General features: G+C 40.8%; 1 protein-coding gene across 1 annotated transcript in view; it reads left to right on the top strand.

Moving 5' to 3' along the window:
* Nucleotides 1-11,382: 11,382 nt before the first annotated feature.
* PRSS12 (serine protease 12) overlaps nucleotides 11,383-14,251 on the top strand; it is a 57,095-nt gene continuing 54,226 nt past the window's right edge. Inside the window, exon 1 of the mRNA XM_087724453.1 lies at nucleotides 11,383-11,814. Coding sequence (XP_087580579.1) covers nucleotides 11,421-11,814 — 394 coding nt within the window. The 5' untranslated portion in view covers nucleotides 11,383-11,420. The remainder of the gene's footprint in view (nucleotides 11,815-14,251) is intronic.

Raw genomic sequence — 14,251 nt, forward strand, 5'->3', positions numbered from 1 at the left:
GGAGTCAGTGAATGGGCAGGTTCTTTGTGATACCTCTGCAGATATGGAGAGGACATAAAATCGACCAGAAGTGCTCCAGACAGTCGCTCCTTGTGTTTCATTAAAAAAAGGTGATGGAATGGGACTTTTTGAAGATTTAACATTGAGGAAACCAGAAGAATATAAAATTTACAATTAGAGGAGAACACTTAAATTTCATTTATTAATACAAAATGAAGAAAAATATTTTAACATTGGACATATTGAAGAATGTTTGTGAACAATGGACTCAAAAGATAATTTTAAGGATGTCTGGTATTATAGACAGACTGAGTTTATTATGGAAGAAGAACAATTCTGCTCTATTGGACAGTACTGAGACTGATCTGAAAGTAGATTTTAAAATGACAGGCTAATAAAAGTGGTGGCTAACCTTTTTGGCATGGAGTGGCAAAACAGTAGCATGTGTGTGTGTGCATCAGGGGTGGGTTTCAAAAATTGTTTGAACCTATTCTGTAGGCGTGGCCTCCTTTGTGGGAGTGGCTTGCCACCCATGTGACCGGATGGGAGTGGCTTGCCACCCATGTGACCAGGGAGTGGTCTGCCATGTGGCCTGGTGGGCGTGGTCAAGATGATGTTATTACTAGATATTACTAATTACTAGATATTATTAATATTACTAGATCATTATTAATGCGTAGATAACTGCGGGACATTACACACACACACACACACACACACACACACAAACTATGACAGTGCCAGGAAAACACCTAAAAATAAGAATCCCCCCTCCCAAAAGACTGCCAATGAAACCAGTTTTTTTTTCCCTAAGCCTAAGCACAGGAAAGACAAAGACACTGGAATAAAAACCATCAAGGCAATGTGGAAAATTATAAAGGACAGGCACTCACAGAACCATCAACCACCTCAGAATTACCTAAACAATGAGGGTGAAACACACTAAATCTGGCAAAGCTGCCTTGCAAGAAACTTAGCCTGCCCATAGAAAAGCAGCCACTTTGAGACACATAAACCTGGTCTGAACACTTAAAAGCAACATATTACATCACAAAGAAAACATTTGCAAAAAGGAATAACATTTCTTGTAGTAAATATATTTTATAAACAATTAAAAAATAAAATTCCCCCAAAAATAATTAAAAAAAGATATTCTATAAATAAAAGAAATTCTTAAAAACCATTGTTAAGTATTACACCAGCAATAATTTACACTGTAACCATTTCAAACTATTCTACACACAATAACTTAAAATGAAACCATTAATAATATTCCATACACAATAAATTTCAATAAAACTATTATAAAAAATTCTATGCACAATAAATTTCAAAGTATTGAGTGTAGAATATTTTAAAATGGTTTATTTTAATTTATTTTGGATAGAATCTTTTTTTAAATAGTCTAAGACAATTTAAAAAAAGATTCTATCCAAAATAAATTAAAGTAAACCATTTTAAAATATTCTACACTCAATACTTTTAAGTAAAACTATTTTAAAAAATTCTTTGCATTAAATAAAATATTATTTTAAAATACATTAAAAAAATAAAAGAAAAAAATGGCAGGCAGAATCAGCAACACTCCGATGCGATGGATGGCTCCTCATCGTGATAGATGGAAGCAACAGGGAGCAGGCAGGCAGCAGGAACAGGTAAGATGCTGGACCCTCAGAAAAGGCTAGGGTCACAGGGGAGGGGCCGATGCCATGACGAGACGACGCACGATCTCAAAGCTCTGAGATCACACTTGACACTTTTATTGCTGGGGGATTCCAATGGACCTAAATCATCCCGAAGAGATGGTGAACAGGAAGATTACATCTTGCTGATCTCGGGGATATCGCAAAATCTCCGAGAAAAGCTAGGCAGTCTTCTGCTGGCAATAAAAATTCCAGTCTATCAAGGATGACAAAGTCAGGGCAATATGGAGGAGAAGTGTTAAGCTGCTGAGAAACTTTTATTGTTTTTTAAAAAACGGACTGCCTATAAAATTTTAAAAAATAACAAATCAAAGAATAGAAGAACTTAGCAGCGAATTTGATTTTTGTAATGGTTCTGGACAGTGGTTATCTTACTTTCTAAATGTTATTTACATGGATTGATTCTAAGTAAACCTTTTCAAATGGATGGATTACCCTAACATTTCTTCTGACACTCTGTAACCTACAAATTGGCTGTTTACATCTCAACACTTTTATTGCTTGGCTGTTCTGGCTTAAGATCTGATAAGATTGTACAGCTGTTCCTCTGTAGTTTGTTTTCACTTGCAAGTGTGTTTCAATCTTGCTGAGCTTCTAAGAAAAAATACAACTGCGTATAAACATGGCATCTCTTCAAGCGATACTTTTAGCTTTGAAGAGGATGTTTGATACAGAGGAAAAAATTGAGAGAAAATTGGACTATTTGGTGCATTTGGCAACAAAATGTGATGAAAAAACTGAGGATGTTCATCAAATACAAAATAAGAAGATGGAAATTCAAAAAATTGAATTTGAGTTTGAGCCTGTTGATATTCGTGGCAATTGGTTTATTTCTGAGGGAGGAAAGAATGGAATATTCGAAGAGGAATTAAATGGAGAGAAAACTTATTTCAAAGGACAGGACATAGCAGGAGAAGAAAGCATTAAAGAACTTATGGACTATGAAATACTATTTGCAAAATATTTGATAACACTGCTGAGAATTAAAGATAAGCTGACAAAGGAAACAGAAGGAGGGCGTCAACATTATATGAGAGATACTACAAACAAGAAGGTGCAAAGAGGACTCCGTACAGACTTGTTTAAAAAGATGTTTGGAGAATTGGATCCACAAATGGCAGTAGATATAAGATTGTTTTGCTATTGGAGAGATACAGGTTGATAGATGGAAGAGTATAATTCAAAATTAGCTAAATTTAGTTAAATCCAGTGATAATAGATATAGTTAAATAAAAATTGATAATGATAGTAATGTATATAATGTTAAGTTGTTATGATAAGTAATAATTGGATATGAGAAGGGAAGGTTAGAAATATTTTTGGACTATATATAAAGATTATTAATAACAATAATAAAAAACAAAATTAGACAGTTAAGTTTTAACTAATAGGGGGAAAATGTTATGATATAGGATATAGTTAAATAAAGAAAGGATAATGATAATAAATTATATACATGGAGGATTAGAAAATTTTGGTATTAAATATTATGGATGTTTAGCTAAAACAGGATATGAGGATTTAATGTTAATGGAGGATTTTATAAATAAGTAAATGAAATGCCAGCATGTGGTTATGTATTAGATCTTGGTATATTTTAGGCTGAAGGACGTTTAAATAACTATAGTCAAATAAAAGTGGAGGCATGATAATGGTAATATAATAAATATTTGAGTTAAGATATTTGAATTAATATGAATTATATTTGATGACGGTGGAAGAGATGCACAAAAGCCTTTTGTAACCAACTGATACACTTTCTACAGTATGTAAAGAAGGAGGATTTGTATGTTTGTTTTGAAAATTAAAAAAAAATTACAAAGAAAAAGAAAAGGCTAGGGTCACTAAGCAGGTCGCCTGGCAGGCTTAGCCAGCCAGGCGAGGCTGGAGAGGGGGGGCGGGGGGCTTTGCGGCGTTTGTGAAGTCCGTGGCGTTCACGAAGGAAAGGACTGAAGGACTTCCCTTGGGAAAGGTAGGCCTCCCCCCCCCTCTTCGGCCGCATAGCATATGTGAGCCCGCGGCTTTCCCGAGGGAAGGCCTGGAGGCCTTCTCTTGCAAAAGCTAGGCCACCACACCCCCACCCGCCTTCGGCCACATAGCGTACGCGAGCCTGCGGCTTTCGCGAGGGAAGGCCTGGAGACCTTCCCTTGTGAAAGGTAGGCTGCCGCCCCCCACCCACCTTCGGCCGCATAGTGTACGTGAGCCCGTGGCTTTCGTGAGGGAAGGCCTGGAGGCCTTCCCTTGTGAAAGCTATGCCGCCCCCCGCCTTCAGCCGCTACCGCCCCCACCGCCCCCCACCTGGCTTTGGCTGCATGGCGTGCACCAGCCCATGGCTTTTGCGAGGGAAGGCCTTCCCTCGCGAAAGCTGGGCCACCGCCACCCACCCGAAGCCTCCCGAGTCCTGCCGCTGGGGCTTAGTTGCTTACCTGAGGGGGAAGCAGCAAGCTCCTGGAAGGCGAAGGCCGAAGGGAATTTTCAAATGGAGGTCAAGCACGAAAAAACTTCGCTTCACCTCCAGCCCGCTCACTGATTGGCTGGACTCCAACCAATCAGTGAGCGGCAGGTTGGGCTTAGTGCGGACGGGCGGGGGAGCGAGCTAGCTGTGGATGGGCGAGGGAGCGAGCGAGTGAACTGTGACGCGCCGGCAAATGGGCGCTTTGCAGCGACAGGGGCCAGGACTGGTACCGGCATTCCCGGAAGTTAATTACTTCTGGGTTCACCGACCAACCGATACGTGCGAACCGGGGCAAACTGGGAGGAACCCATCCCTGGTGTGCATGTAAGTTAGCATGCATGTGTCAGAGCACCAAAACCCAGAAGAGAGCAGCTGGCCGGTGTGCATGCTGCACTTCCAGGTTCCATCATGTGCATGCGTGCCAGCCAGCCACTCTCTTCCAGGTTATGTCACACGCATGCACGCCAGTGATGGGATTCAAAAAGTTTTACTACCGGTTCTGTGGACGTGGCTTGGTGGGCGTGACAGGAGAAGGAAACTGTAAAATCTCCATTCCCTCCACACTCCAGGGGAAGGTTACTGAAAAATCCCTATTTCCTCTCAATCAGGAACTCGGGAGGCAGAGAATAGATGGGTTGGGGCCAGTCAGAGGTGGTATTTATCGGTTCACCAAACTACTCAAAATTTCTGCTACCGGTTCTCCAGAACTGGTCAGAACCTGCTGAATACCATCTCTGATGCACACTGGCCAGCTGGTGTTCACACATATGCGCGATGGAAACCGGAAGTGCAGCTGGCAATGCTGTGCTCATGCGTGCCATAGGTTCACCATCATGGGGCTATCAGAATGAAATGGAAAAAAGATGCTATACTAGTTATACAAATGAAACCAGCTAATGTTTTAATTATTAAAGGAATAATTTAAAAAATGATCTGACTAACTTTCCTATATTGGATTTATAAAAGAGATTTCTTAATCTTTTGAAGAAAGATGTGTAAGAAAGACAAAGAAAAAAATGAAGAATTAACTTCTAGGACATTATTTGAAGGGATTAAAGGTAAAAATGTTTAATAGTAAAAAAAAAATATGAAGTTGGTTTATTTGATTAAGATTAAATTAGATATGTTGTCTCTGGTAACCCTTAATAGTCTTTTGCTAATCAAGACTGAACAATGAAGTTTCAAATTTATTCTTATAGACAATTCTTATCTATTTGTTTATAGGTAAAAGATATGGGAAGATCACTTATTTTAAGAGACGATAATATGTTACTAAAATTGTTTATATTTGTGATGAAGGGGAAAGTCATTTTCTATATTTTTTTACTATGTTGCTTGTTTTCTTTCTTTTCTATTTTTTATACTGTTACTTTTTTAATTTGCATTAGTTTTATTGTTTTGATTGTAAAGCTTAATAAAATTACAATTTAAAAAATATCTGGCATTTATCAGGATGGAAATTTGTTTTATGGCACGTCTAATAAGAAAGGCTGTATCTCTTCTCCCAGAGATTTTTGGTTTTATGTCTAACCTTCCCTGTTTACTACCATCTGTTACAGGAAGTGTTTCATCTGTCACCTTTTTTCTAATTCCTGTCTGTAAGAGACAGAGAGCTCCCACAATTTGAACTTCCCTTCTGGTAGATAAATGCATAAAAAATTAGAAAATGAAAATTAAGGTAGTATAGCTTCAAACTTTTCTTGGTATACAGACCAATCTCATTTAGTGATTACCAATATCAAATTTTATTTCTCAAAAGAAAAAAAAATACTAAAACCACTAAGAACAATCGGGAAGGGGGAGGAACTGCAATGCTCCATTCAGACCAGAAGATGGTGATGACCTGTTACAGTCGGTTCTTTCTATTAAAAAATAAAAGGAGATGGACTGGAGAGTTTTGAAAGTGTATCTGAATGAACATGAACAACTTAAAAGATCTCCATAAAAGTTGCTTGCAAGTTGTGAACATTTTTACAAAAAAAAAATTATGGATGATGATAGCTTGCAAATGCTGAAGAGGTTCCATTTATGTCAACTGACCTTTGAAGCGTCTTTCAAAGGAACACGGAATCAACGCTAAATGAAAAACAGAATTGTTTGAAATAAATGAAGATTACAGTCTCAATTTAAAAAGAGGAACTGTAAGAAGTACATTGTGTTCACTGACACTGGCTTTACTCAGAGCTATATGGCCTATGTTAGGAGTCAGCAATTTAAAACACAAAAAAAGAGAGATAACTAGAAAAGTAAGAAAAATGGAACAATCATCATGTCTTAAACTTACAACAGTGATAGTTCATTTTTCAGTTTTTTAACCCTCTGAATATTTAAAATGTTCTGTGGCATTTGGCAATGCTAGTTTTTAATAGTGAACTTTCTTCCCATCTAATCCATACAGTAACATACATACAATTACACAATTATTTAACAGAATAACAGAGTTGGAAGGGTGCTTGAAGGTCTTCTAGTCCAAACCCCTGTTCAAGATTGGACAAATGGTTAACCAATTTAATAATAAATAGAATTTGATTAGTTTTCATCCATTACTTCTTGTTCTACTTTCAGATGCTTTGAAGAATAGGTTGATCCCCTTTTCTTGTGGCAGTTTTTCAGATATCGGGACACTATGATGTCTCCTTCCCTAGCCCTTCTTTTCATTAAACTAGACATACCCAGTTCCTGCAACCATTTTTCATATATTTTAACCTCCAGTCTCCTAATCATCTTTATTGCTCTTCTCTGTATTTTTTCTAGACTCTCAACATCTTTTTATATCATAGTGATGAGCACTGGATGCAATATTCCAAATGTGGTCAGCATGGTTGTTTCATTTTAAGTATTTGAAAACAAATATGCTCACCGTGCACAAGAGGAAAATGTTTTACCTACATGTATCTGCAAAAACATACTCAGAAAAAGTTTTTCTCATTATAAATTCAATGTACCGTACATATTTAGTATAGATTGCAATTTTTCCTCGTGTCTGTAGTATTTTTGGTTCATAATTATCTTTATAGATCAGTTATAATTTTGTGTAAATGAATGTTAGCATGTGGGTGAAAGCATACAGAGTTATTGGTGTTCTGTGAGCTTGGTTATTTGCTTGCAGATTTCAGTATATAACTGCTGTAAATAACATCAGGGTGTGTGCGTCATTTGCTGCCTATTTATATTACGTATATAGTAAATTGTCCTGCTATTTTTGGTGGGGTATGGCTTTTCTCCTTGAAGAGAAGAAAGGAAGGGAAAGGAATAGAGGTTGCTTACAGGTAGATGTTCTTCAACCCTTAATGATTGCAATCTCTACTGACCTAGGGAAATGTACCTGTGACATGCCAATACTTGAATATTTGAACTTTCGCAAATCCTTAAAAGAAATTCAGATGGCTCCATCTATAGAACTCCTCATTCTTAGAATCCATTCTTATCTTTGGAGTACCTACAGCATCTTCAGAGGGTATTTTTTTAATTGTAAAATTATTCCTGATTTTGTGAACTGACCATATTGTGGACTAAAAACTGATATACTGGATTCACTTTCATTTTTTGGCACATCTGATTTTGTTAAGACAGTTTTATGTTCATATAGAAATCTGGAATTGTTGCACATTTTAAATATTTTGGAGTATAAATTCTTGAGATTTTTGGTAGGATCTTATTCTGAAAATATGATATAGTAACTAAGGGACCAGGCTGGAACCTGGGAGACTGAATTCTAGTTATACCTTAAGCACAAAGTCAGCTTGGTGACATTAGGCCAATCACTCTCTGTCTCAGTCTAGGAAGGAGACATTGGTACTTCTGAAAAATATTGCCAAGAAAACTGCAAGGACTTGTCCTGGTAGTTGCCTGGAGTAAACACTAATTTTAAAGGTGAACAAGCACATAAACAAATATTTGGAAGACTGCTGACATGACCTGGATGCCGCTGGACCTTATATTAATATTTTATACAGTGAAAATAAAAGGTAAATATTGATAATTCATGAATATGTATGTGAAACAATCTGAATTAAAGATAACAGTCCTCAAAAAGTCAACTAGATTCCTCAGGACATAAGTGAGTTAACATCATGGTGATTTACTGTGCCTGCAGGGTTAAAACAGGAAGATCTGAGATTTCTAATGCATCAGCTCTTGGTATGCCATTAGGGACTACCATATATGATCAAGGAGCAAGGGTAAGTTTGCAGCAGCATGTAAGGAAAGACACAGAAGAAACAACAAGGAACAATTACTGGGGCAGCGTTTTCTACTGCAATGTCTGTCAAGAGTATGGAAGCAGACAGTAGCAATAACCTCTTTACCACAGTTAGAAAATATGTTTGAAAGTACAGGTAATCTTTGTTTAGTGACCACAATTGGGATGGCAACTTGGTTGTTAAGCAAAGAGGTTGCTAAGTGAAATCATGATTGTGCTTATAATCTTACTTTAGACCTATGGACTGATGAAGGTCATAACTGTGATTAAAGTTATGTTTAATCTCTGTCATAACTGATTAGTTACTAAAGAGGCAGTTGCTAAATGAGGACTGTCTCTATGGAGAAAAAAATAAAAGCTTGTCTATGAATATTTAAAATTTTTGTAATTGCTGGTCCAGTGAAAGTAGCCACGAATAAAGCAAAAGCTATGAAACTTTTTGGAATTTCCCCACTTCAACTTACACACAGTACAAACATGCCCAGGCAACATTTTTCTGCTGTGTCCTCACAATGTAGCCTTTCCTCTCACATGCCCAACTTATGATTCTATTAGGTATGCTGCCCATTACCCTGGAGGAAAGTCATGTGAATGAACAGATGCAGGATCAAAGTTCTGTGCAGACAGCACATGTCAGGCCAGTTGTTTTCTGCTGATTCAGCCTTGGAGGAAAGATGGCACTATTCCATTAATTGCAGTAGCTTTGCCACTTAACTCCTCTTAGGTCAAGTTGTCTATTTCTAGTTCCTGGATACTGGATGGATGAACTTCCCCAACTTCATCAGTACCCATATTTTATTGAATCAACTTTGTTCTGAGTTCCCAGGGCACTCTAAACCCAATTCACCAGAAGTTGCCTCCAACATCCTTCCCTGACTGGCTTTGGGGGTTCAAGATCTTTGAATGTAATCACAGAAAGACACAGAAAAGCAGAACAGGTTTTCATTCAAAATCCTGGTTCAGCAGAGTTTCTTATGAATGGCTGTCAACTTACACTTGTTGAAGTGTAAGCGACAAGCACAATCACTTCATAAATGCATAGCACAACATAGGAGAACAAGCCCATCAGGACAAGATTCAACCAGTCCATCTGCATTTAAAAGATGCAGGCCACTTTTTTGAAGACAGAAAGGTCCACATTTGGGACAGAGAGGACAGCTGGTTTGAAAGGAGGGAGGTCAAAGAGGACATCTATGTCAAAATTGAACAACCCTCTCTCAACAGAGGGAGGAGGGATATATCACCTATCTCAAGTCTACAACACAGTCCTTTCAACAGTTCCAAGAAGGAATCAACACCCATTTGCACTACTCAGGTGACCCTGAGGACACAGACAAACCCCCGAGTGGCCTCAACGCCTCTCTAAAACGAATGCAAATCAGAGATAGTGTTTAGCAGGTTCTGCACAGTTCTGGAAAACCGGTAAATACCACCTTTGACTGGCCCCATCCCATCCATTCTCTGCCTCCCTGGTCCCAGCTGCTTGGGAGGGAAGGGGGATTTTGCAGTATCCTTCCCCTGCCATGCCCACCACGCCTACCAAGCCATGCCCACAGAACGGTAGTAAAAAAATTTGAATCCCACCACTGATGCAAATGACTAGCTTTCTCCAAGGAATATAAATCCTTCCATACCACAACAACCAGCCAGAGCCGAAGCAGCTTCTTGGATGAGAAGGGAAACGTCTTCAAAGAAAACCCAGAAAGTCGGGCTAGTTCTTGAAAAAAAAAAAAAAAACCTTTGGCACAAGCGGGGAGGGCCCCGCTGGCAAAAACCCGCAACGCTCCTAGATCGGTTGCCGCGAAAAGTTCTCGCTGCATCAGAGAATGAATCCTGCCTGTCGTGTGCCAAAAATGCAGCTTCTAAGGAACTGAAACACGCGCCGCTTTTGCCGGTTCGCGGCGCGCTGGCGCCCCAATTCCAAGTTCGTGTGGCGCCAGCTAGTATCCCCGGAGGCCACGCACATTCTCCCCTCGGCTTCTGCGTTTGTTGCCTTTCACCCTCGGCTTCAGCGGGGGCCCAAAGAGTCCTCAGAAGGACCTCATTTCTGTTCCGCTGCCGGGTTCACGACGCCTAGTCACTGAGCGTGTGTGCAATGCATTTGCTTCCTCTCTTAGGTACGCTCCGTACCTAACCTTCCCAGTGTCCCAAAAGTGCTTTTTGAAGAGGCAAGTGAACTTTCGGGTTTTTCTTTGAAGACGTTCCGCTTCTTCAGCTTCTTGTGCGAATGAGAAGCGAAATGTCTTCAAAAAAAAAAACCAGAAAGTCCACTTGCCTCTTGAAAAAAAAAGCACCTCTGGGACAACCATGATCTGGAGGGCTGAGAATCTCCACAGACAAATTATCTCAATCGCATTTCCCAAACCGCGTAATGATTTTAAGAGAAAGGGTGGCTGGGCTAACAGAGGGTAGGACGCCAGCCTCCCTGGGTACGGGCAAATATGAGGTGTTTCCCCTCCCCCCTTATTCTTCTGAGCGCAAAGCAGCGGTTACAGAGAAACAGAACTGTGCCGGCTAAGTTTCTACCGGTCCTGGGCAGCTGCGAAAACCTCTTTCTCAACTGGGCTGCGAAAGGGAACGGAAAGAGCGGGAGAGAAAGGCAACAAATGTAAGGCGAATAGGGCTCGCCCACAGTTCACTCAATCTAATCCTAAAGCAATCCGGAAAATCTGAATAAAAAGTACCCCCCCCGGCGAGTTGAGCCGGGGGGGGGTCATTTTCCCCCGCGCACAAGCCTGGGTGGTGGTGGGAGTGCTGCCAACGCCCCTCAAGCGCAGACGCCTTAGGGATGGAGAGCCCCATGCGCTGAAAGTGAAGCGCCACTTCTTTTTCGGCTGCAGCGAAAAAGACGGGTGTCAAAAGAGGGCCGGGGGGGGGGGCGGCGAGAGCTCTGCGAGCGAGGGGGGCGGGAGGGGAGGGAAGGCGGGGGCGAGGAGCTGCGCGTCCACCCGGCGGGAGGTGGGAAAGGTTTGGCGGGCGCCGCGCGCGGCTCCGCCCTCCGCCTTCCCGGTCGGGCTCCGCAGCTGAGGGGCGATGGAGCAAACCGCGCGCGGCTGGCAGCATGACTTTCGCCCGTCTCTTTCTGGCCGCGGCGCTTCTGTTTCTCGGGCCGCTTCCCGAAGCCGGCAGCTCAGCGGCCAGCCGCTTCGCTTCTCCGTCCTCTCGGGGTCCGGGCTCGGCGCCGCCGCCGCGCTCCCCGCCGTTCCACCCCCACCAGCCGGCCGGCGGGGGCGCCTGCCCGAGAAACGGCGGACGCTTCGTCAATGTGACGGAGTTGGGCACGGGATGTTTGCCGTGGGCGGAGGTGCCCACCTTCCTGGACCGGACGCCGCAGGGCAAAGGGCTGCGCGGGCAGCGCAACTTTTGCAGAAACCCGGACGGCAGGAACAGGCCCTGGTGCTTCTACCGAAACAACCGCGGCAGGGTGGACTGGGGCTATTGTGACTGCAGACAAGGTGAGGCGGGATCTCCGCGCCTGCTGTCATTTCTTGCCGGGATCGCCCTTAACCACACGTATCCGGGCGCCGAAGGGACGCTCAGGCGAAGCAATATTTCACACGCTCCCCCCACCCCCACTACTTTGTCCCTGATGTATTTTATCAAAAGTATTTTGTTCGAAACCGTGCGGCGTCATCCATGCCTATCGGGTTAGCGCGTCTTAAGTTAACGCTTGCAATTAATTCTGCAGACTTTATAAAACAAAATAAAGTTAGAAAGAAATGAAGCAAGAGAACTCAAGCAGACGCAAACTTACCCGTTAAATGAGGACAGCCTCTAGTGTGCGTGACTGTTTTAAAGCCCCAGTCTGATCAGTGAGATGAAAACAGAAGTTTGCTGCAATAGTCCATAGGAATGTCCTCCTTTTCATCTGTAAAATGTTGCAGGATTATGAGTTTTATCAAGAGCAGAATTATGCTTGCTTGCCCTCTTAATAGTTGCCTATGTCCGCATTGCTAAACACTTGCGTTAGAATAAACTGCAAGGAAAGGTAAGACAGTAATTCCTTCACTGTAATTTTTTCTTTTGCTTATTTCCAGTATGTGTTTGAATGTGATTCTGTTTAATCTCGCTGGCTGTCATGTGTATGTTGGCTAATGAGCAAATATAAAGATACAAAGCTCTGTTCATAAACTCTGAAGTGTCCTTTGTGCTGATGAATTATGTACATCAGGGATGGAGAAACTATGATCTGCCTAATAATGTTTAACTATAACCCACAGTTTTTTCAGCCAGATTAGTGAGAGATATCTGGAACTTGCTTTATCGGTATCTGTAGAATTGGCCTTTGATTTACAATACTTGACTATTGCAGGCAGTGTTTGCTTGTGATACATTCTACTATCATGTATTTGGTAAAGTATGAGTAACATTTTTGTCTATTTCATATGTCAGTGGTTCACTATTTTATAGTTCAATGCCACTTGCATGTCTGCACATTTGTGAATTTGGGTTTAAATTTGGTGTAGAGAACTGTTTGGTTCTAGCATAGTGGAAGAAGATACACACTGGTAGTGTGACCAACACCCCTCCTCCCAGTTGGTTCAGTTACATTCAATCACTAGAATTGGGGGGACAGATTTTTTAAAAAGTATTTAATTACCTAAGTCAAGAGTATATATCATGTTTGAATCCAATTCTTCCAAAGATTATGTGATGCAATGTAGTTATGTTTAAAATTTCACAGCTTGAAGATGGGTTGAACATTAGCCATTCCACATAGACACAACCATATTTTTTTAAACTACAAAGCCTGAATGGGGTAAAAATAATTTTGGAGAACCCCAAAATCTTTCTTCCTTTGGCCAGCAGGTTTGTTAGATCCTTTCTGCTCAAGATCAAGAGGTCTAGTTGTGTCTTTTGCCACACTATAGATTTGCCTCCTAGGTCCTAATCAGCACTTTGTTGATTTAAAAGCCCATTCCAGATTGAGACTTTTATATGAGATTCCATGCATCACGAAATGTCTGAAAGATATAAGTGACTATTTACTTACTCCCCTATCTTCTTGGCAGCATCTGGTTTCATTTGGTCTTGCAACAGCACCAACATACCCTGAAATTATTGCTTGTTGAGGCTTGTTTATTTATTACTTCTGGTACAATAAGATACCAGAGGGAGGATGAGTGAGCAGGAGGGACAACAGTGATTTGATTTTAGTTATTATGGTCAGCTTGTGATCTGTTGCCATGTAAAGCCAGTTCTTTAAGTATTTAGAGTTCAACACAAATAGACTAGTTGTACATTTTGTCAGCTGAATTGTGTTCAGTGCCATCTCAATTATTTTTAATAAACATGGTCATTTCATTCTTTACAAGGTTGAAGAAAAGTGTGTCTCCATATGCATTTTGATGTAAACCTGTAAGTCCCTTGTACATCATAAGTAAATGCTAAGGTTATTGGTCTCATATCACTTATCTCTGATATTTTACAAACACATTTCCAATAAAAGAGAATATATGTAGCTCAGTGTTAAACAGTCCTTGGTGCTTTCTGAGCTTCTTGTTTGCTTGCAGATCTATCCAATTGGGTAACATTATTAGTGCTAATTAGCATGGAGTTTACTCTCTGTTTATACATAGTAGTTTGCCTTGCCAGTTTTGGTAGGGATGTGGTTTTCTCCTTGGTAGTTCCTTGATTAGGGTATTGTTTTCTGGTCATTCATCTGGTGTTAATCCCTACTTTTCTGGGTGTTGACTACTGGAAAGGATGTGTTGTTTTCTTTTGGTCCCCCCCCCCTTTGAGTGGTATGTAAATGTGGTTTATCACTATGTGTCTATTGAGGGTTAGTTTGTCTAAATGTCAAGCTTTTGGGATTTTCTAGTTTTCTGGATTTATATCTTGCCATTATTATTTTACCTTGGAAAAGATGCTCAGTTTCTCACTTGAAATTAT

The sequence above is a fragment of the Thamnophis sirtalis genome, unplaced genomic scaffold (assembly GCF_051295495.1).
Source record: "Thamnophis sirtalis isolate CommonGarterSnake01/CBP01778 unplaced genomic scaffold, rThaSir2_p1.2 scaffold_10, whole genome shotgun sequence".
Lineage (NCBI taxonomy): Eukaryota > Metazoa > Chordata > Lepidosauria > Squamata > Natricidae > Thamnophis > Thamnophis sirtalis.